General features: G+C 33.4%; 1 protein-coding gene across 3 annotated transcripts; it reads left to right on the top strand.

Moving 5' to 3' along the window:
* Positions 1–1,362: 1,362 nt before the first annotated feature.
* Positions 1,363–23,412, top strand: SLC35B3 (solute carrier family 35 member B3). Of its 3 annotated transcripts, none has more exons than XM_045841689.1 (10): positions 1,363–1,488; positions 4,211–4,501; positions 6,904–7,025; positions 10,383–10,537; positions 11,781–11,888; positions 15,817–15,914; positions 17,781–17,873; positions 18,279–18,390; positions 20,867–20,936; positions 22,733–23,412. In XM_045841689.1, the coding sequence occupies exons 2-10, from the start codon at positions 4,301–4,303 to the stop codon at positions 22,881–22,883; spliced, it is 1,110 nt and encodes a 369-aa protein (XP_045697645.1). In that variant the 5' UTR covers positions 1,363–1,488; positions 4,211–4,300; the 3' UTR covers positions 22,884–23,412. The 3 variants fall into 3 exon arrangements, with proteins under 3 accessions (XP_045697645.1, XP_045697646.1, XP_045697644.1); XM_045841690.1 differs by having other exon boundaries at positions 1,404–1,563; XM_045841688.1 differs by lacking the exon at positions 1,363–1,488 and adding an exon at positions 1,627–1,811.
* The last annotated feature ends 462 nt before the right edge of the window (positions 23,413–23,874 follow it).

Genomic DNA, 23,874 nt, shown 5'->3' with positions numbered 1-23,874 from the left:
ACCTATTAAGTTACTGCAATTGTGCAGTCATGAACAGATGGTGCCTCATGACACCTTTGTACTGTAAGTTGTTTTATACCAAAATTTACCTTTTTTGTCATATATATCCATAACTCATTGAGGACAGGGAGCTCATACTTGTAATTGATGGGTCATGAATATAACCTGTGTACATATCCATTTAATAGGGACTCAATAACTGTTGTTTAAGATATACTAACAGTATTAAATCCATATTATTTAGGTAACAGTGTGGCATCATTGAAAGCCTTTGTCATTTACTACTTCTTTAAGAAAATTTTATTCTCCAAGCCTTAATTTCAATATTATTTAAATATTGATAACACCTACCAACCATGTTGGTGAGGATTAAATGAAAATGCCTAACCCCACACTCACCACTTACGATGGGAGAGATCTGCCATGCTTCAACAGAAGTCCTAACACCCACTACAAACACAAATGTTCTTTCTGTATAGTGCCTGTGAAATTGTAAAAGCTATAATAACTGACTGCATTCTAACACATACTAGACCAATTCATGCCTTTCTGGATATCTAAAGAGTACACTCAAAAGTGTTCCAGCTTTGTTATAGCAATATTTGCCTTCCATATCATTTCAGTGTTGCTGAGAAACAACTCATCACCTATTCCATCTTGGTTTTTCACATCATTACACCCCAGTAAGTATAGCTGAAGCCCTAAACCCAGGATAAATGTTTAGGAGTTTGATGGCTAGTCAAGCGATGGGATTTACATTCTGAGCAGTAAGTGTCAAAACAACATGGGCAACACTTGTTACATTGCAAGGACCCGGGGTGTGGTAGCTACAAGCAGAATTATAACGTCCGAGGCAACCCAAGCGTTGCTTCAGTCCTCTTACACCAAAAAGCAGGTGCAAGTCAGGCAAAGGACATGGAAGCAGAGAAAGGTATGATGACTTTGCCCACTCATTATCATTAAGCAGAAGGAAGAGGGAACCCCAAGGGTTTCTAAATTTGGGTTCAACTTTCTTCACTTGGCCGAAGTGTCAAACTTCAGTGCAGGGCCATTGATGTGGACGTCTCCTTCTCCGTGGACTGCCCACGGGGAGTCGCAAGGCAACAGAGAGGCTACAGAAGCCCTCCTGGCTCGGACCCAGGAACGAGAGGAGCACCGATCGAAGGATGAGAACATCGACCCTATCGGCGATCACGGTCCCCACACAATTTCTAGTGAGTAAAGAAGTGCCGTCCTGCACTGTTGGTCTTACCATCACGGCACTCTTCCCACATGCCGAAGGAGAAAGCGCATGCGCGAGAGGAAACCGGGTCCCAGCCTCCAGCTGCTGGAGGCCTAGCAGGACGCAGGATCGTAGAGCTGCGCAGGCGCGCAGTGACACATAGGCGGAAGTGGCCCAGACGGGGCCGGCAAACAGAAGTCCTTTACAAGGAGGTGGCAGCAGTGGCGGAAAGGGCTGGAGTAGGCGAAGAGGAGGAGAAGCTGGAGGTGATAGCGACGGACCTGGGGAGGGGGAGACGCTTCTTCTGGCTGGCGACATCCAGCCTGGGGTCACCGTTCCAGGTGACACACCGGCTCAGGAGTGGTCGCGCCGCCAGGGCCTTTCTCCTTGTTTGGGACCCAGATCCCCTCTCCCCAGAGAACCTTCCCCTCATCCGTGATGAGCGTGCGGGGAGAGGATGAGGTCGGATTGAGAACACGGGTGACTTCATTTTTTAAAGAACGGAGACCTGTTGTCATGGTTTCCAGGGAGGAACTACTTCTTTTTCCCCTTTCGGGTCCCCTACTAGCCGGAACTCGCTCCAGCCCGGGTTAGTGGACTTGTAGGCTTGCGGCCACTTACAGGGGCGTCTTAGACTTATGGAGAAATATCAGTCGCCTGGTTTCCCCAAGGCTGCATTTTAATTAAGAGCTTCTTGTGGTTTCTGCCTTAAATCTGCAGTCCATTTGATTTGAAGTGCTAAATGATTGTACTGACCAGGTTATTAAATTCTTGTCATAAACTTCTTACAGAAGTTATGCTGATTAGTCCAATCTTTGCAGCTTAATTCTCTCCCCCAATTTATTTTTCTTTTAAATATCGAATGAAGACCGGATGATGTAGTGTGCTAAGAAGTGTGTGTTTGTCGAGAATTGATTTTTGGATAAACATTTCCTAAGTGAATTGGGATTATTTGGGAATTGGAAGAAAGATACAGCAGCATTTGAAAACAATTTAGCTAAATTTTTTGTACTTTATATATGTGACTAGATTAATAAATTTACTGTAATAATTTTGACTTCAGTAGGTCATTGTCACCAGTTATTTATAACTTTTAAATTTCACTGTGTGCTAAAGCTACTCTTTTAATTCACTTTGAGCAGTTATTTGTTCCTTCATGTTATTAAAGTAAAATATGTGTGTTGACTGTAGTAAGAGGACTCAGGCACTGATTCACAACTGGGGATTTTTTGTACTTAGTTTCAAGAGTTAACTGTGAACTTTTAAAATAAAGCAAAATGTTGATCATTTAATTTGAAAACTAATTTTAACTTTATGATTATTTTTTTTCCTGCACCACAAGGACATTGGCCTGATTTCTTTAGATGATGATTAGTAATCTCATTAATGTCTGAAATGGAAGGAATATGGAAAACATTTAGGATCACAGTTATTGGGTGTCCGAATTCACAGGGTCTTCCTTCATCAGTCACATGATGGGACCACTGATGTTCTGATTAATAAAACTGCATTCTAAATGCAAGGCCTTAAAAAGCAGATTTTCTGATGCTGGTGCCTTAAGTAAGCAAAGGAAATGAATTTACTTCCATGTGTTCATTTTAGATGCTTTGTGGAAAATTTTAGTCGAGATGTCAATATTTTACCACAGATGTCCAAGAAGCAAAAGTGCCAGAAGGATTTAACTATATGTCTGGCATAGATCTTTGGCTCATAAGATTGCCAATAGATGTGTTAGAAGTGGCAAAGTATTAGAAAGATGAGCAATACTATTAATTAAATAGTGTTTACTAAAGTATAATAGACTCCTTCATTTAATATTTTACATTTCTAAGTTTACAGTTGTGCATAGGTGAAACACAAAGTTTATTCTTGTATTATTATTTATTAATTATTGTATTATTTTCCATGCAAACACTGTAAAGGTACTTTTGCCCCACCCTGTATAAATACAGAGAGAAATTTACAGTCATCTATGGAGCCTTCATGGGTTTTTTTTACAGACTTAACAGAAATGATGTCTTTCCCAGCTTTTTGCTGTCCCAAAGATTTTTTGTTTTGTTTTTAAATAGCTTTATTAAGGTTTAATTGACATATAAAAAAACCTGCACATTTAATATGTACTATTTGTTGAGTTTGGATATATGCATGCATTTGTGATACCATCACCATAATCAAGGTAATAAACATATCTATCACCTCCAAAAGTTGCTTTGTGTCCCCTTTTGTGTGTGTTTATGTCGTTAAGAACACTTAATATAAGATCTACCCTCTGAGCATATTTTTAAGTGCCCAATACCGTGTTTTTAATTATAGACACTGTTATTTAGCAGCTCTCTAGAGCGTATTCATCTTGGTAAACTGAAACTTTATACCTATTGAACAATACCACCCCCAAAACTTTTTAAATTAAAATTATTTTCTCCAAAGAAAACATGTTCTTTTACCTAAGAGATGCTATTGCTAAAACATATTACCTTTCTCTAGTCTTATAAATCTACCTTTTTAAATAACTTACAGTTGTTTGATTTTATTTTTAAATGTCATTAGCACATATTTTCCATTTGTCTTAGAATTTAGAAGAGCATAGGTGCTTTTCTGCAAATAAGAATTGACATTACTGTTAAAGATGTTACATATCGAACTATTGTGGGCTTTAAAAATTATATCCTTACCACATATAAAAACATAAAGGCACATTTACTTCTTTGATGAAATAAATACAAGCTTGCCTTTTGGTTTGTTGCTGTGGAAATGAGAATGGTATATACTTAATTTAATGCTGTATTGCTCTTTATCAGGTAAAGATAAATTGGAGAGTTAACATTGTTTTTGGTTGATTGGAAGTTCAAATAAGGGAATTCAGATGTTTATATCCAGAGACAATGACACTTAACTGTATACTTTTAAAAGTGTGATTTGAAATGTTATTTGGAGCATTATACTTTATGATTCAAATGTTTTGCTTAAATTGCTTATTTCCTTCTTTAGGACTTAGCTCAACAAGCAAAAGAAAAACTGAACAAAGGAGAAGAAACCAAAGATAACTTTGGAAGCACTGAATGTGGCAAAATAAGAACAATGGATCTCAAGTTCAACAACTCCAGGAAATATATTTCTATAACTGTCCCATCCAAAACCCAAACAATGTCACCACACATCAAGTCAATAGATGACATTATAGTACTTGGCATAAATCTCAGCAGATTTAACAAAGTTACTCAATTTTTCATATGTGTTGCTGGAGTTTTTGTATTTTACCTCATTTATGGATATTTACAGGTAAAAAATAGTTATTTGTTTATAGTAATTATAACAGTTAAGATCAATAAGAGCACTTAATAGTTTGTTCAAGATGTTTTCCTTTATAAGTTACCAGTTTCTTCACAAATATGAGGTTTTCTGTATAGTAATAGAAAAGGGCTTTTTAAAAGTAAGTGCTGAAAAATGAGGTCACAGTTTCAGGATTCAATATTTTAAGGAAGGGAAAGGAAGCCGAGAAAATCTTAAAAAATTAATTATGAAAAAACATGAAATATTTAACAAAGTATAGATAATAACAAACATTACTGTTTAAAAGTGAATAATTCAAGTATTGATTGCTATTTTGGAACATAATTCTTCAATAAAATTGAATGACAGCATGAAAACCAGTTCATCTCTTCTTTTTTTTTTCATTTAAAAAATATTTTATTGTTTATGCTGTTACAGTTGTCCCAATTACATTCTTGATTCTTACAGCTTAATAATAACAGGTCATTTTTTGGAAAAGTATACCAGGATGTTTTGTATTTTTCCGGTGACTCTTTAATTCTGTTATCATTGAATCATCCTTTTTTGTGTTGTCATTCTTGTTCATTTCTTTTTCTAACTTTGCCAGAACCTTATGTTTTGTAAGATTTTTTTTTTACCTGCACAAAACATTTCTAACATTGCCACAGTTTATCTCACGTTTGCATTGTACTATGGCATAGATGTATATATTTGACCAGCAGGAGATTCCTGACCTTCAAAGATGTGGTCTGGATGGGAGGATCCAAGGTAGTGTAAACAGAATGTTTGAATGGACTAATATTATTGATGGTTAGTTCATTAGTATATTCAGTTCTTACCAACTTTACCTTTTTTAATTCAATTTCCTAACATGAGAGAACCTTTTATAATTCCAGGAAAGGAAAGTGATACATTTTTGTTCAAATGCAGATATTTCTGGTATTCTGAGTATTAATCAGAGTGAGTTTAATCATTGTACTTTTTTCCATTATCTTACAGAGATGAAATATAAAATTAAATATAAATAAAGAAGGTGATTTTTGACTATTCCTTAGCTTATAAAAATACTATAAAGAGTATTAGTGTAAAAAACATGAATTAAAAATCTTAGTATTTATAATAATAATTGACTTTGCCACTTGAAAATGGTGTAAAATTTCTGGTGTCAGTGAATAACAATAAAAAATAGTACATTTTATCAAGTAAATTTAGAATTCTTGTTAGAAAAACATTTTTTGTTGTTGAAATACAGCATTCTTACCAAATAGCTTGGGAACAAAGAAAAATGTTTGTTGCAAAGAAAAATGAATTAGAAATGTACCAAATGAATTTCATCAAATCATTTCTATTTATTAATGATCAGAGATTTTAATTTATAACTAATATGTACAAAATTTCTTTTGAAAGTAGATAAATCGCCATAATTGTGTTTGTAACATCACTATCATTTTGCGAAAACTTACATTGCTACTAACTTACATATAATTGCCTATTAAAATAGTGTGAAGAAAATGGTTGGAGTTTTGTAATGAAGTTAGCTATATATATAATCTGAATGCCAAAATATTTAATAAAACTACTTTCATGTTTCATAGCTCATAAACCAGAAAAATCCTAAAAACTTGCAGACGTACTTGAATATGAAGTCTAAATTTGAGGAATTATGCATATCCTAAATGTACAAAATCTAGTTCAGGGTCTATTTAGAGGGTGTGTTGAGTTTTTCTTTGAAAAGAAATTCATACATAATTCTCTTTTTAAAAAATATTTAAAATACAATTGAATATGTATATACTCAATATAGATATATACACTTAGAATATATATATATATGGGGGAAAGTTTGATTTTTTTTTAAGTAAGCAAGATAACTTTATTAGAACTCCTCTTTAATGCCTTATTAAGAATTAATGTAAATGTTACCTAATGGTATGACATTATGTTTAGGTGGAGTAATCACTTCCTCTAGAAAGAGAAGTTTTATATAATCTGTGGTACAAGTATTCCAAAAAAAATTTTTTTAATTGATTTAAAATTATTATAGTTATGTAGAAAAGCAGGCCTGAGATAATAGACTTATAATGAAATAAGCTTTTTTGAATAGTAGATGAGTTCTTGAATCAACTACCTTTCTCATTTTGAGGGCAACTTTTTAAATTTTTGTCTTAAAAAAAAAAAGCATAGAATAATGTAGCTTCATAGCTATCCCTTACCTTTTTAACTTTTCTTCTGATTTTTGTACCTGGATATCTAGTGTCAGTTCCTTGGGAAAGCCACGTAACTTCTCTAATTATACCCCTGAGAAGTTTCGTGATTTGAGTGTTTTTTAACAGTGTTGTGTTTATAGGAATTTATTGTGAGGAAATTGGTCTGCCTCTTAAAATTAACACTATTCATGTATCTTTTGACAGGAATTAATATTTTCAGTGGAGGGTTTTAAGTCCTATGGCTGGTACCTTACTTTAGTACAATTTGCATTTTACTCCATATTTGGCCTAATAGAACTTCAGCTTATTCAAGACAAAAGGAGAAGGTATGTGGTATGTTTGTTTTTATTTTTTCACAGTTAAGTTCACTAGTAGTGGTTAAATTTTTTGTTCTGATTTTTGGGTATACAGAGTATATTATACATGAAATATACATTTCCCATTAATAAAACATATCTAATACCCAAGCATTTTATCAGTATAATCAATTTCATTAAAATATTAAATATGATATTTTCATTACACATTGAAAAAATTATCTCTAAGTGTAAGTTATAAAAAAAATAATTTAGGCTCAACTTGTATTAAATATATCATCTTAAAATAACCTATTCAGATGTGCATGCGAATTTTATAAATGTCACTGAAATAAGTGTAACTAAAAGATTTACAATGCTGCTACATTAAAATATCAATAATATTTTATATTAAAAATATGAAAACCTGTGAAATAAAATATCAATACCTGTTTCCATAGTGGTTTTTAAAATCTGTAGTAATTTTTTTGTGAAATATATTTTACTTAACATTGTCATACCTGTACTGTCTAGTAGCTGAGATTGCATTCTCAGTAATCAGAGAGATTTCATAACATTTCTTTTTATCAAAACTGAAGGAGCTTGTTTGACAGTATATTTTAAATTGGCCATCTAGATTATAGAAATACCTTCATGTATTTTTAATGGCGTATAGAACAATATGCAGTAAAACCTTACCTCTGATTATAATTAGATAGTATTTAGGAAATTGAATATAAGTTTTTGGTAAATGTAAGTGATTATCCTGACATATCAGAGCCTAATGTGTGAATAATCAGGTATATATTGAACAGTTTAAAATGCAATAAGCTCTAATATTGATGTAAATGTTTAATCCCTGCCTGTCTTCATTGATGTAAATGTTTAATCCCTGAGTGAAAATAAAACATTTTCACAGCTTTTATTTCTTACGTAAATGTTTTTGATGTTTGTATGAAGATAACTATAAAATTTTAAATATTTAAATCTTTATCTCCAGTGTTTCTTCTCAGGTCTAATTTTACCTCTCAGTCTCTGTATATTGCCAATAAATTATTATAGCAGTGATATTAAAAGTGTTTGAATCTGAAGACATCATCTTCATTATTTTCATTCTCTGAAACTACAAGACTTAGCCATAGGTGATAGAATAGAAAATAATCAAATATATCTGTCGAGACTAGTATACAACAAACCCAGGTTCATTGTATGATTCATTACCTATTGCAAACTCCTGGACCTCTTTTGCTTCTAAAGTAAAAGACTCTAATACTATCTCTATTAAATGAAAAGTGAGAAAAAACTATCTCCTCATTGTTAAATTTTAAAAAGATACACCTCCCTCTCAGCTACCAAAATAAGATGGAGTGGGGGCCCCAAGCCATGTTTGTTTATCCCAACCTTTAAACCATACAGTTGGATTTAAACATAAGTGAAGGGATTTAGTAGAAGAATGTATAGATGTGTAATGAATACAATTATGAATTGAAACTTTTTATTCCAAAGCACATGCAAAACTACTTTAGAAAAAGTCTTTAAAGGTATGTTACAATGAAAATACACCTAATCATTTATTTCTGAGTATATACCCATCTCTGAACTTATTTAAGTGGCATTGCTCTTTAGACCTTCGCTTAGTTTTTGTCTTTCTTTCTATGTTTGTGTGAATACCAGTGTACTTGAAAGAGGACAGGATTTAGAGGCAGAAAACATTTGAGTCTTGCATTGCCTCTCATTAGCTCTATTGAGATTTCAGGGAAGTTTCTTAAATTCTCTGTTTTATTTTGAGGATCAAATGTGATAGTGTGGTGAAGCACATTGTAAAGTGTAACACTCTGAATATACTACTTATTTTTCAAGAAAGATTGCCTTGTAACTTCATTAATTACTTCATGTGACTTTGTAATAAAGGAGATCTGTCCAATTGGTTTTGACTGAGCTTTTTAAAATTAAAATTTTTCCACTATATCTAGGGAGGTAAGCAATTGGGGTGTTAAATAAAAATAGAAGTCTTGAGAGTTGTAGGGGCAAGATGATGAACTCTAACTTCCTCATTTACCAATGAGAAAACAAAGACCTAGAGGAGTGTTGGGATTTCATGAGATCATATAACAAGTTGCTCTCAAAGTTGGATCCTTTTGAATTTAGGTTTTCTGAGTTGCAGGCTTGGTTTTTCTTATTGTTGTTTTATTTTTTCCTACCTATACTATGCTGCTTTCTAATCATCATTCCTTTGATTTTTCTGGCTTGAATTTTTATTTTCTGGCCTATGTTCTCTTACCTAGTGAAGCAGAGCTATCCTCCTTCCCTGATGATACCTCACTGAGGGTTAAACTGCACAAACAGCATGAAAGTCAGTGTTTGTGCACAATGGTGGATACAGCATGCCAAATTATTTCCATATGGATTTTAAATGTTGACCACTGCATTAGTAGTTAAGTAGGAAAAGCCTCAAAATTGAAATGTAAGTGTAAATGTTGTATTCTAATAGAATTTTTCCAGTAAATTATTTTTGCCTTGTATCCAGCCATAATAAAAAATAAGAAAAATGTTATTGCCTTGATTTAAACATGAACACAAAGCCCAAAATAGGTACTAGATCTAGGAGGCAATATAATGTAATGATGTGAGTAGTGCTTCCTGTGTTAGTCACACCAATGTACAAGATTATTCTTTCCAACCATTAAATATGTAGTCAAAGTGAGCATATGCTCGCAATGATAGCTCAAAATTCTGAAGAGTCCAAGTGAGGAATTTCCTCTAGGAAATCCAGATCGAACTTAAATCCTAAAAGAACTCATTATTCTGGATCATAAAAAAAAGAGTCAGATTCCTCATCAGAAAGTTGATTTCACAGAATACAGAGTTGGAGATGAATCATAAGAGGTGCTAATAAAGATTATGTCCAGAATTTTAAATATGTACATTTTCTAGAGAAATTCTGCCCAGTTTACTCTAGCAGAATGGGTGAATGTATTTTTCCTAATGCTAGATGGAAATATCAAGAAACAGAACAATTTAGAAGTTAAAATTTTGTTAAGGTACCTTTTACCATTATAGAAACCAATTATTTTAAATATTTTTTCTAAATTTAGTCAAGATAGTTTTTATGCCTTCTCCGTACAGTAAGAATCTATGTGATTCTTGTATACCACTTTTTCACACAGGAGTTCTCACTTAAGATTGATTAAATAAGGGTGAGTTGTTATTTTTAGTGCCGTTAATTTATATAACTAGAGTGTTAAAACTTTAGTGATATTTTTACCAATATTTCTAGAAACATTAAATAAATAAAAAGAGTAAGTAGATATTTACACATTGTAAATACATTATCTAACAAGTATGAATTGGGTCCCAAAATGAAGATTTTAAAATTGTCTTTTACAGAATACCAGGAAAAACCTACATGGTAATAGCTTTTCTAACTGTGGGTACTATGGGGTTATCAAATACTTCCTTGGGCTACCTGAATTACCCTACCCAAGTCATCTTCAAGTGCTGCAAGTTGATTCCTGTTATGCTAGGAGGAGTTTTTATTCAAGGTACAGTAATGATATATTTTCATACCATTTGAAACTAGTAGGATATGTTATAGCATCTAGCATTAGGAAAAATATTAAACTTTGGTTAATTTAATGAACATTCTAAATATTGTATCAATTCTGAGTGATATAAAAATAAGGTATTATAAAAATAGTAATACTTGTGGTCTACCTTAATATCTGAAATCAATGATTTGAAGTCAGGTAAAATAAAAATGGTATTTTGCTTTATCTTTTAATCTGGAATCTACTTACATTCCCAGAAATACTGTAATCACATATTGAGGGCCTAGCTCAGAAGTACCTAAGTGCCTGGAAAGCTCCTTCCTTCAGCCCTTTTATTCTTGTACTCTTCAGGGCTCAGAGTGCTCTTTACTTCCATTATGCAAATGGACAGTTCTTACACTGAAGTGAAGCTTAACCTGAACAGCACTGCTTTTTCACCAGTTCTGCTGGCTTATTGATTTCTTAGCACTCCAACAAAGTTACAGGCTGTGTTGAAAGAGCAGTGGAAGAGGAGGCAATGGTAGCAACAAGCAGCAGAATAAGTTGTTGTTTGTATAAATGTCATGAGGAAGTCATGTTTTGATCATTGTTTCTACATCACTGATGTTCTTATACAGCCAGGCTTCATTTTATGCTTAAGATGCCTTCTCAAAAAAAACTTTTTAATGAAAGTATGTCTCTTAACTATTTTACATAGAAAAAACTAATTATCTCAATCCCTATTAAACATCACATTTAATATCATAACTAACTGGGTATATATATTCCCTTACAATCCTTCCAAAAAGTTACACTACATGGTTTTGTTATTTAACGTGGATATATTAAAATAGTTAATCCTCACTAACCTAGAAGTTCATTGATATGCAATTTCATGGTATTTGCAAACTTAAACAGTTATAATATAGACTGAATAATTACTCTGGTTACTTTATAAACTTATAAACCATAAGAAAATTCATAGCCTTATTTATAAAGAAAAAAGCATTCATTTCCACTAACTTTTTAAATGTTCATATTTATTCACCAGCATACCAGATAAAATGGAATCTCATATCTAATATATAAGGACACGGTGCTCACTAACAGTTTAATTTTCAGAATCAGTGTTCTTCATATATTTTGACATGAGATATAAAAAGCAGACCCCTGATCTACTTGGTTAAACACATAGATCTAAAACTACCTTGAGTGGCTCTTTCCATTGTGAGGTTGACTGCACGTTTGTATTGCACAGGCAAGCGTTACAATGTTGCAGATGTGTCTGCCGCAGTGTGTATGAGCCTTGGTCTGATATGGTTTACCCTCGCTGACAGCACAATTGCGCCCAACTTCAACGTGACAGGTAAGGAATTTTATTGTCTTCCAAGATTTTGTAGGCAGTTTGGTTTACAGTTTCATAAGGATTTTAATTGATGGTGTGACATCTATAATTCTCATATCTAACATAAAGCTTTCCATCATAAATAGTGTCCCATGTGGAATTTGTACATTAATTTTAGATTTTTTTCACAAGCAGAATAGATGCGATAGTATGTTTAGAAGTAAGAAAAAAAAATGTAGGTTGGAATCTTGTTTCTGTTTTACAGATTTAACAGAAATTGTTTATGTATACATATTATCATTCTTAACTATGGAGTTTTACTCATAAGATTATTGTAGTGAAAATATGAAAACTCTGGAAATGAAACAATTGTTTTTACTATTTATGTATTCTGACATGACAGAAAGCTGTTTGCTCAGTCAAAATTTTCTGTTACCACATACATGGTAGATCAGTTTCTTATGAGGTGAATTGAAAATATATACATGAATTATAGGAGAATCACAGTAATTTTGTATTCTCATTTTCTTCATGGGAACTCGCGCATTTACTTGTCATTGCTTTAGCTAAAGAAAGATAGATATGCTGTGCTATATTAATATGGTTATAACCTTAACATGCTTAAATTTTCCACCATAAATAGTGTGCCATGTGGAATTTTGTAATTTAAATTTAGGGGGTTTTTTTCAAAAGTATATTGGTTTTATAGTATGTTTGGAAATAAATAAGAATAAAAAATACTTGTTGGAATTTTGTTTTCATTCTGAAGACTTTATGGAGAAATTATTTATGTATACATATTGTCACTGTTGAGCTTTACTCATAAAATTATTTTAGTATCATCTCATCTCCTACCCTGCCAAAACAGAACAAGGTATTGAAAAAATATCTGGGTCTTTGCCCTGGCTCAGTTGGTTGGAGCATTATCCCTGTGCCATATACCAAAAGGTTGTGGCTTCAATCCTGGTCAGGGCACCTAACTAGATTGTGGGTTTAATCACATAGGTCAGGGTGCATATGGGAGGCAACTAACTGATATGTGTGTGGGTGTGTCTCTCTCTCCCCTTTTCCTCTCTCTAAAATTAAAAAAAATAAATACATTTAGGGAGAGTGGACTGGAATGTGCATGCCTGAACAATGACTACTTCCCTGTACTAGTCAGTGAGGGCAGTAAATGCCACTGAGTGAGCATGTGTACTGTGTGGCCATCACATTTGAATGAGTAGAGCAACAAATCTGTATCAAATTTTACGTTAAGCTTGATTGAATATTTCTCCATGGAAAGAAACTATTCGGATGATTCAGAAGGTCCCAGCTGTGGGTAACTGGTAATTGGCAGCTTCATCACAACAACATACCCTCATGCATCACGTCTTGTGCAGAGTTTTTGGTGAAACATCAAATCACCCAGGTGACTCAGCCCCCCTACAGTACAGATATGGTGTCCTGGGACTTATAGCTTTGTTGAAAACTAAAATAACCTTTGAAAGGAAAGAGATTTTAGAGCTTCAATGAGATTCAGAAAAATACTGCAGGGCAGCTGATTGAAGAACTGTGTGAGGTCCCAAGGTGCCTACTCTGAGGGGACTGAGGTGTCATTGTCCTGTGTACAAAGTTTCTTGTTTCTTGTTTCTTCTTCAGTGAAGGTTTCTGTTTGTCATAGTATGTGGCTGGATACTTTCTGGACATACTTAATATATATTACAAAATATAGTAAGTATAATTATTCGTGAGAGAAAAGTATTAAATAATGAAGAAAATCATATACATCAGCTTCACTGTTCTTACTACTGTTAGTCAACCTTTCTTACTAATTGGTTAACCAGGCCAAGTTAAGGGATTTAAATACAACTATTTCAGCCCCTTGGAGCATCCTTTTAAGAACTAGATCTGGTAGAACCTCTTACACCCATTCTTTCAACTTGGACCACTCGGAGTGCAAGAGGTCCTTACTTTAATGAGTCTTACTCTAAGAAAGCTTAAAGTTGCAGTTGTTTCATACATGGTTTAGATTTTTCAAAAACCGTTTTCATGTCCAGAAATTTAAAAAGTTTATACTTGAAAACTAGGAAAATTGACTCTTAATGAAAATGCCGTTTTAGACAAGGCACAGAATTTGCTATCAGAGACATGGCTTCAAATTCTGTTTGAATCACTTAACAATGTAATTGTGGCTAAATTGCTGGATACCTTTGTGCTTCACTTACCCAGAAATAATGGTGACAGTTTGCCTCATACCCAGGTAGTGAGAGGATAGAGTAAGACGATGAAATAATGGGTGTGAAAGCAAATGTACTTGGTCGGGTGAGGTGATGGAAAGAGGTGGTTCTGAAGTGCTAACCCTTTCTTAGTTCATGGAGATACTGGAACCCAACCATAATTTCTTACTGAGAATAGTTGATGAGCACTTATCACAATCCCTGATCTGTAAGAGTTATTATCTAAAGGAGATTAGATCAACTATTACAATGGTTGAGACAGATATAAATACAACTTTGAATGTATAGAGGAGTGTATCAGATTTACTCATTTGAATAAATGTTCACTGTAAAATATTCCCCTTAGTATACAATTAAGGTATTTTCATAAAAGTATTTCATGTTGTTGCCATTGTTCGGAGCAGTTTTGGAACATCTTTGAATGGCCTTGTAGGAGCGAGGCCATTGTTTTCAGATCTTCAGTAATAACATGTCTTTTTCTTTTGAGGACAGATTGATATTTGAAATAAGTAAAAGAGCATTCAGAATCAAGTTTGGTGAATAAAAATGCATGATTAGATAATACCCAAGTTAGGTGATAATGAGTCGAGTTGGAAAAGTATGAAAACTTGAAAATTCTGAGATAAGTGCATATATGAGTACATATATTTTCTGTTAGCTTTGATTCTTTTTATTTGAAAAAGTAAAAAGAAAATTCCTTTAAATTTCCTCAGACTCACAGATGTAACCAAGGCTGCTCTGTATTCTTTCTGTAAAGCACCATGACTGGTGATCGGGGTCCTAAACACTCGCAGTTAAGCACCTGCCTCTCTAGAGATGTGCATGTTTGTATGAGTGTGTTGATCTCTGGATTTGTTTATGCCAGTTGTACCTGTTGTTTTAACTACATAATAATTAAATATTTAATTATCCAAAACTGAATTTGAAGAAAGAATTGTTTCTATAAAAACTAAGTTAATTGAAACCATTTAGTTGACAAGTCAATAAAATCACTATTGAATTATGGGAGGATGGAAGAACTATAAAAATTGAGGGGTATCATAAAAATATGAAAGGTTTCTGTACCCTGATTGTTTCAGAAGTTCCTGAGTTTGTGGTATACTTTTTATTTCTGAGGTTCGTGAAATACATATATACATATATATATTATACATATATATAATACACACAGTACTTTTCAACCAAACAACTTGGAAATCAGAGAGAGTGTGTTTCATGAGAGGGTTAAACAAAAGAGAAAGTACAGAATTTTAGTTAGGACCCTCATTGAAAGAAAATACCTTAATAGTTGTATGCATGTTTATGTGTTTTAAATTAAACATTTAAAAAATAAAGGTAATTTTTTTATGGTTCCCCTCTTCATCTGATTTTTAAGTAACTAACTACCAATCCCAATAAATCTTCTGAGAATGTCTCCTATATGTACTTAATACAGTATTCTTCTCAAACATATAATCTAGTTTAAATGCAGAACTATTATTTAACAGGACAGTGAAACAATAATGGTGACAGCATTAATGTAGTTTATTCAGTTAGCTTTTTAAAAAATAACATCACCTATGTGACCTATGTGCCTGTTACAAGTGGCTGTAGATAAAAATACTCAGCTTTATGCAACAAATGTGATTAAGATCTGCTTTTGTTTTTTTAGCCCAATCATATCTGACAAATCTTGATTCTCATTCATGTGCTGAAATAAAGAAGTTGTTTTTTCCTGTGCCTTCTTGAAGGTGTGATCCTTATTTCCCTGGCACTGTGCGCAGATGCTGTCATTGGAAATGTGCAGGAGAAGGCTATGAAACTGCACAACGCTTCTAATTCAGAAATGGTAAACAGTCTAGCGTTTTTTCCTTCACATCAGACAGATACAAAATGGTGATAACTTTATTAAATAGTTATGGTATTGACTTGCATTGATAGCATTTTTAAACTAGTTTTTCACTATTTTCATAAAAGTAATGCATTCAAACATAAGAAAGTAAAAATGCTACTACCACTGCTGGTAGCTTATGGTATAGTACTTCATAAATTTTTCACCAGTGATTTATATTTTTTACATATAAAAATCCTTTGATACATCATTTCCCCTGTCTTTGTATTTGGTTATTATTTTCCACTTAGAAGTTGGTAGTTTTTATGTGGTCCAGTTTATCTTCTCCTTCACATTTCTGCTGTATATTATGATTAAAAAGGGCTTTCCTGACACTAAGATTTCAGAATTTTATCTATGTTGCCTTTTGCTTTTATGATTTCCTTCCTATTACTTCATATTTTAACGAAGGTCCAGAATTGTGTTCTTTTGAATTTATTTCTGCACCAAAACCATATGATGACAGCAACTTTATCATACATTTATCATCTATTAGGACTAGCCACCATTGTTCCTTTTGTTTTTCAGAATGTTACTACCAGTAGTTATTCTTGGGTGTTCATATCCCCAAATAAACTAGAATCCCATTGGTATTGTGATTGGTATGACATTGAATTATAAATTAAATTAGGGAGAATGGCATCTATACCCTTGATTCTTTCAATCCAAGAATAAGGTATGACTTTCCTTTTATTCAAGTGTTCTTTTTAAAATGTCCCTTAGATTTTAAAATTTTCTTCATATAAATCCAATATATTTCTTTTGAATTTATTCTTAGGTATTTCATCTTTTTGCCATAGTTACAGCAAATAATGCCTTTTCTTCCAATGTATCTTCTGATTGGTATTTTTATATAGGAAAGTTATTGTGTGTGTTTACATTAATTTTATAACCAGCCATCTTGCTAGACAGGTAGAGCAGACTGCATTAAGGATATATAGGACTGGCTTTGCTGGTTTTTTGGTCAATAGAGTAGGGATACTCTAAGGAGTCCCTAGGAACATAGGAACTTTCATCTAGGTCAGAGTTTTCTTGAACATCATCACCACTCGTCCTAGATAAGGTAAAAATAAAAGAATTAAGGAAATGTAGGTAATTAGAAAATTGATGTAGTACAGTGGTTAGACAATAGGCTCTGGTCTAAGATAGCTCCAGTTCATATCCTACCTGTACTAGCTCTGTTATTTGGGGCAAATGACAGTATCTCTCTGTTTTAGTTTCTTCATCTTAAAATTGGGAAATGATGATTAAAAGTACTTATGCCTAGGTTGGCTTTTAGAAATAAATGGAATAATCCATGTAGAGCAATTATTAGCACAGTACTTGAAATATAGCATGTATTGAAGTTTGATTCTGATTTTGCTTATAAGTGTAACAAACTGGAATAGAAAGATCAGTGGGAAAACTGGTAAATTAACCAATAAATATGCAATATACTGCTTATCTTTGTTATATTTTAATGTCTTCGCAAACTTAATGTTTGGGTTTTTGTGTTTAATAAGTAGCTATAAAATTTTTTTGTTTTGTTGACATTTTTAGAATGCCAATATTAAAAGCTAGTTTGAATTCAGTAATTAAGCCAGGAAAAAATGAATAATTTTGTAACCAGAAGGATCGGTACTGCTGTGTTATGTTGCAGATAAAATAATGCATAGACTTAGAACAGTTAGGCTCAACCATTATTTGCAGAAAGTTAAGCCATATTGAAACTATGATGCTACTCAAATTTAATTGACTAGGTTAATTGAGCCATATGTTGAAATCCTTTATTTTTTACCTTTGGTTTGATGTCACTTTTTTCCTCTTTATTTTTATCTACTCTAGGTATTATATTCGTATTCAATCGGTTTTGTATACATTTTATTGGGATTGACATGCACTAGTGGATTAGGTCCTGCAGTAACATTTTGTTCAAAGGTAAACACTAATGGCATTTTTAAAAAATAAACAGCTTCCATTAAATAGTTTCCTCTGTATTTCTAATTCCCCTTGTTAAAGACTATTTTTACATAATTTGATAATTCCTTTAGATGCAGATCAGAAATTATTTCATAAATGAAATGATTTATATTTAAATTTACTTTATCCTTGCTCTACCCTCTAAGTTAATGTTTAAGCTATTCATGATGTAAAAATTGTAGATTTTAAATTCCATCATTATTTTTCCATTAAATCAGAACTAAATAAGAATCTTTCCTTGACTGCATTGTTGAATGGCTTATTATTACTCAAGAAGTTGATTAAAATCTGTGGTTTGATTTCATTTGTAATACCTTAGGGTTTGTTTTCCACTTTTCTAACAGACTTTTTCATATGTTGCAGAATCTAATTCGAACCTACGGTTATGCTTTTCTTTTTTCCCTCACTGGGTATTTTGGAATCTCCTTTGTTCTGGCTTTGATTAAGATTTTTGGCGCACTTCTTGCTGTAACAGGTAGGAATGATATACTTGCTTAGATTATGAACTAAGCACTTAAATTTTCTCTGATGCTCTTTACCAAAAGATAAGGGCAGCATCTATTCTTTGTTAGAAAATTGTCATAGTTCACCAATTTATTTCTGGGCTTATGATATTTCTTTAAAATTCTAAAGAAAAATGTTTAATCTTAATTATTATTTGAAGGTTTAATTTTAAAATCAAATATATACATTGATCTAAATAGCAACTTTTAAATACATTAAAAGAACTTTTTATTAAAAAGTATAATGGGATGAATATTTTCATAGAAAAACAGTACCTTTGTATACTTTTTATAACTGAAAATTCCAGTTTTGTTGAACTTAAAAGTATGACAGATGTATTTTGGACCTTCCTTTTGTACACTTTCCAGGACATCAGATGAGCATCTCTTTTCACTAATAATTATTAGGCACTTGCCCTGTGTGGGGACTTTCCTCGCACATCAGAGGAATGGAATTTGTATTTGTTCTGCTTTGGAGGAGTGAGGGGAACAGATGAGGGGCCACAGGTGAGGCCTAATGAGGGCAATGGATGACTCCCTGTGCTACATTGTGGTGTTTGCCAAATGAGCAGTACGAGCAACCAGTGCTCTTGATGTCTCCCGTGTGGAGAGGGTGGGAGAGCTGTGGCTTGCTGCGTCAGAGGAGGTGGAACCCAGCCCCAGTTCTGATGGTTAATGACTTGTGACCTGGAGAGTAAGTCTCTCCTCTTCTCTGGTCTTCATTTCTCTCTTTTGTGTCTTGATTGTTTGAACTTGATCATTTCCACTAGAGATCTGCATAATTTGCATCCATTATGCATATATATTAGCCATTTATATCATTTGAATTTTCTGTGGTTTTAGGGAATACTTTAATACCACAGAGTAAATTAAACAAATGAACAAATACCTCTCTTTGTAAAAGTATATTTGCTTTTTAAATTTTCCCTTTATTTGCTCAGGTATGACTCTCCTTTTTAAAGTTTACATCCCAAATGGTAAATAGAGGGAATTTGATTGTAGAGTAGACCATATCACTAATCTTTCAATTCATCTCATGCTCTCAAGAAAGATTGCAAATTCATATACTTAGCTTGGGCTTTAATTTTGCCTGTAAGATATTAACTGTTTAAAAAGTTCTTAGGTCAATTGGTATGCATCAGTTGGGCCCTGTATGAAGAAATGTGAGATGCAGTCCTTGTCTTAAAGGTGCAGGTCAGTTTATTTCTCTCTCATAAAAAGAAATCCAGAGGTGGTAATAATAATTATAGCTAATACATACATAGCCTTTATTGTGTACCAAACACTATTTTAGGTATTATATATATCACTTATCTTAACTTTGAAATTATCTTAGCACTCACTATTATTTTTCTATTTTACAAATGGGTAAACTAAGGCCTAGGGAGCTTAAGTGGCTTACCCAATAGTCAAGCAGCTCATAAGTTGCAGAGTCAGGATTCCACCTAAGTCAGTGTGACACTAGACCTGTGCTGTCACTCCTTGTGCTGTACTGCCTCTCAAGCTGGTGTGGTGTCTCCATGCTCATTAGGAATCCAGGCTCCTTCTGCATGCTCTGCCTGTTCCAGGCAGTGAGATGGAGAGAAAATGAAACACATGCCTTTCTATTTATGGAAGCTTCCTAGAAATAGTACTTACCCTCACACTTTTTTGGCAAAACCTAATCCATGATCATGCCTAGCTGTAGGAGAGGCTAGAAAGCATAGCCAATTAAAAATAGGGGTCCTTTTATTAAAGTAAAAGGAAAGACAGATTTGGGAAATCAAGCTCTGACACGTTTCCAAAACAGTTTATTCATTTGGTATTCATTCATTCACATATTGAACAGTAAGTGCTAGGAACTACAGAGTCTGGGGATGTAGGGATGAATAAGACAAGGAACTAAGAAAAGCACACAGTCTAGTGCCAAGATAGCAACTGATAATGCAAAATGAGGGAAAACCTATAATGGAGATAGCAGTTTTCATCTCTATTTGGTAAGACAAGGGAGGAAGGTTTCAGGCCTTACAGTAGACTTTGAGGTAATAACTTAAAGGACAAGCAAAAGCAAAAGTTAATACAGACAAAGGATTATAAGGATTGCTCATAGTCTTATCCAAAGGTGATCACTATTAAGACACTAGGTTGCTTGCTCCTCCTAATCATGTCTTCTTTTAGAAAGCATTTCTTTCCTACAAAACTAAGTCTCTTTGAGGGATAACGCTCCTCCCTATGTAGTTGAGTATTTGTTACAGTTGTGCTTTAACATTTACTGTAGTATTTAATGTCTGTCCCCCTACTAGATTGTAAATCCCATAGTAGCAGCAACAGTGAGCTGTTTGTGTTTTGACTTGTACCTCAAATAGATCCGGGCACATAGCAGGCTTGGTAAATATCTGTGAATGAATGATTTCCAAAATATTTCTGGGACAGTAGACACATTCTAAACCAACCTTTTTTTCCCTACAGTGACAACAGGAAGAAAGGCAATGACCATTGTACTTTCATTTATATTCTTTGCTAAACCATTCACATTTCAGTAAGTATATTTGAATTCAACAAGTTTCTCAGCTTTTAGATACTTTGTTTCATTTTCCTATTAAATATCCTTAATTCTTTATAAAGCATATTTTTCATCTCTACCGCTAGTTTATTGATATGTCTTCTACTGCTTCAGAAATATGTTAATTATTTTGAAAAAATTATTTTGTACACTTAAGCTGTCTAACCAGAATCCCAGGGCAAATGTGATCCTGTTGGCAATATAAATGAATGTGAATTATGTGTTAAGAGTAAGGGATTCATTCCCCCTTGCCCTAGTGCAAATATATTTATATATAAAATACATAAATTTTATATAAATATTTATATAGTTATATATTATTATATGTATATATGAGGTCTCTCCGGAAAAAGTCCAGCGATTGTTAATATAATAAGAACAGTTTGCATGACATCAGTGTAACCTGGCAGCTACGGGGAGTGGACTGGAATGCACATGTGTGAACAGTGACAACTGCCTGTACTAGTCAGTGGGGACAGTAGACGCCATTGAGTAAGCATGTGTACTGTGTGGCCATCACATTCAAAATGACTGAGAGAGTAGAGCAACAAATCTGCATTAAATTTAGCATCAAGTTTGAACATTCCTCCACAGAAACTATTCAGATGATTCAGAAGGCCACAGCTATGGGTAACTGTGATTGGCAGCTTCATCATCACAGCACACCCTCAGGTGTCACGTCTTGTGCAGAGTTTTTTGATGAAACATCAAATCACCAAGGTGACTTAGCCTCCCTATAGTCCAGATTTGATGCCCTGCAATTTCTGGCTTTTCTGAAAATTAAAATCACCTTTGAACAGAAAGAGATTTTTAAACCTTCAATGAGCTTCAGGAAAATACCACAGGCAGCTGATTGGAAAACTGTGTGAGGTCCAAGGTGCCTACTTTGAAGGGGATTAAGGCATCATTGTCCTGTGTACAAAGTTTCTTGTATCTTCAAAAAATGTCTTTTTTATATTTACATGGCTGGATACTTTCTGGAGAGTGTATATGTGTGTGTGTGTGTGTGTGTGTGTGTGTGTGTGTGAGAGAGATATACATGGGATTCATATATATATATTAAAATTGATGGTTTATTTGCTTCCTTTTCTCACAAAGCAGTGAGGTGAAGTATTCTATCAGCTGTGCCCTAATGACTTAGTTTGTGGCCCTTACTGTTTTCTTTACCATCAAGATTTATTCAAAATGAGCATTATTTAAACTTATATTGGTTATTAGGAATTGAGAAGATTCAAACCTAGAAATTATCAATGTATAAAACTAAAGGTAACCACAATATAATTTGCCATCCATGTATTATTTATTTTCTGTATGTTGGTTTCCCAGTCTGAATGTGGTAGGTATACATTATAGTAATCTTAGCCAATTCCCTTTTCTCTGGATGTGTCCCCTTTTTATTGCTATTTATTCTACCCAACTGGGATAACTAGTCAGATGGCTGTATTGTATTTGCAAGATGGCCATTGGCAGGTTTACCAATCCAGCACTTTTACTTAAGACTTTTGGTAGGAGTTGGACTTTGAATTTTCTATTCTCAAAATTTAAATGAATTACATTTAGTATTTTGTAAAATATCTTATTTCTAAGATATAAAATTTTCTCTAATCTGATATAAAACTATGATTTTTGTTTTAGCACTGTTACTGTAGGCTTCCCATTGCAGAATTGTATTTTATTGCATAGCATAGTTTTTGTGAACTCATCACCAAATTCTGTGGCTAATAATGAATTGTTACCTTAATGTTAATTTTTTTTATATCTCTTTCTCTTAGGTACATATGGTCTGGTTTGTTGGTTGTCCTTGGTATATTTCTCAATGTTTACAGCAAAAATATGGATAAAATAAGACTGCCATCATTATATGACCTGATAAACAAAACAGTGGAAGTAAAAAAGTCAAGGACGTTGGCACAGACTGTATAGGTGGTGACTCCTGCTGTTTAACATAGAATTCTAAGGGACCAATTACCAATTGACTTTCCAAAGGGATTATTATAAACACCAAAGGATCTGACAGCATGCTCTCCATTTGTAACTGGATTACCCATGAAGTCAGCCCTTTCTTCAGAGCGTTGTTTGACTTTTTGACATCTGAAGCAGTCAGGAGAGCAATGTCTGTCACACCTTAGAACGGTATCAATATAAAGGACTGTAATTATTATAGTTTATTGAGAATTTAACCAGAAGTGGACCATGCTATAAAACTAATTAGCTATTGTCATGACATATCACAGAGATTGATATGTAATAGCAGATTTGTTGGTCTTTGTTCCATTTTGGTGGTGTTATTTAAATTGATTCTCTGTTATAAGAGTGAACTGATTTAAAGTCTAGAGAGAATAACTTCATTATAAATAAAAATTATTCTGTGATTTTTTTTAAAGAATGCATTGATAGCATTTTGTTATAAAGAGGGAAGTGAAGATTGAGTAAAGCTTTACATAAACTAAAACTTAGGACTTTTTCTGATAATTTCAAAATATTATTTACAGAAAACATGCTTTAAGTTTCCTGTGAAGCATAGACAATATAGTCAAAGGAGTCCTCACGCTGCATCCTGTAGGTATATATCACAAGGAAATTTTGCTACTATTTATCAAAGAGGTGCTAAAAGACTTAATCATTTAGATTTTTTAATTGAAAGGAAATAATTGATTCTTAAATTATAAAATAAAATTGTCATCATTTTTCTTACATATTTTTTGCTTCTTTTTTAAGTATATTTTATTGATTATGTAGTTACAGTTGTCCCAGTTTTTTCCCTTTGCCCCCCTCCACCCAGTACCCCCCTTTCCTCCAGGAGTCCCCCCCTGAGTTCATGTCCATGGGTTGTGCATGTAAGTTCTTTGGCTTCTCCCTTTCCTATACTGTTCTTAACATCCCCCTGCCTGCTTTATTCCTACCAATTATGCTT

This window comes from Phyllostomus hastatus, unplaced genomic scaffold (genome assembly GCF_019186645.2).
Source record: "Phyllostomus hastatus isolate PE091 unplaced genomic scaffold, TTU_PhHast_1.1 phas_contig_37, whole genome shotgun sequence".
Lineage (NCBI taxonomy): Eukaryota > Metazoa > Chordata > Mammalia > Chiroptera > Phyllostomidae > Phyllostomus > Phyllostomus hastatus.
This window is presented reverse-complemented; position numbering and strand designations above follow the sequence as displayed.

What these genes read in the sequence shown, in the direction of transcription:
- SLC35B3 (XM_045841689.1), top strand. Translation starts at nt 4,301, where the DNA reads ATGGATCTCAAGTTCAACAACTCCAGGAAATATATTTCTATAACTGTC. An exon ending in ACGCTTCTAATTCAGAAATG is followed by an intron (nt 15,915 to 17,780) that starts GTAAACAGTCTA and finishes TATCTACTCTAG; the next exon opens with GTATTATATTCGTATTCAAT. An exon ending in CAGTAACATTTTGTTCAAAG is followed by an intron (nt 17,874 to 18,278) that starts GTAAACACTAAT and finishes CATATGTTGCAG; the next exon opens with AATCTAATTCGAACCTACGG.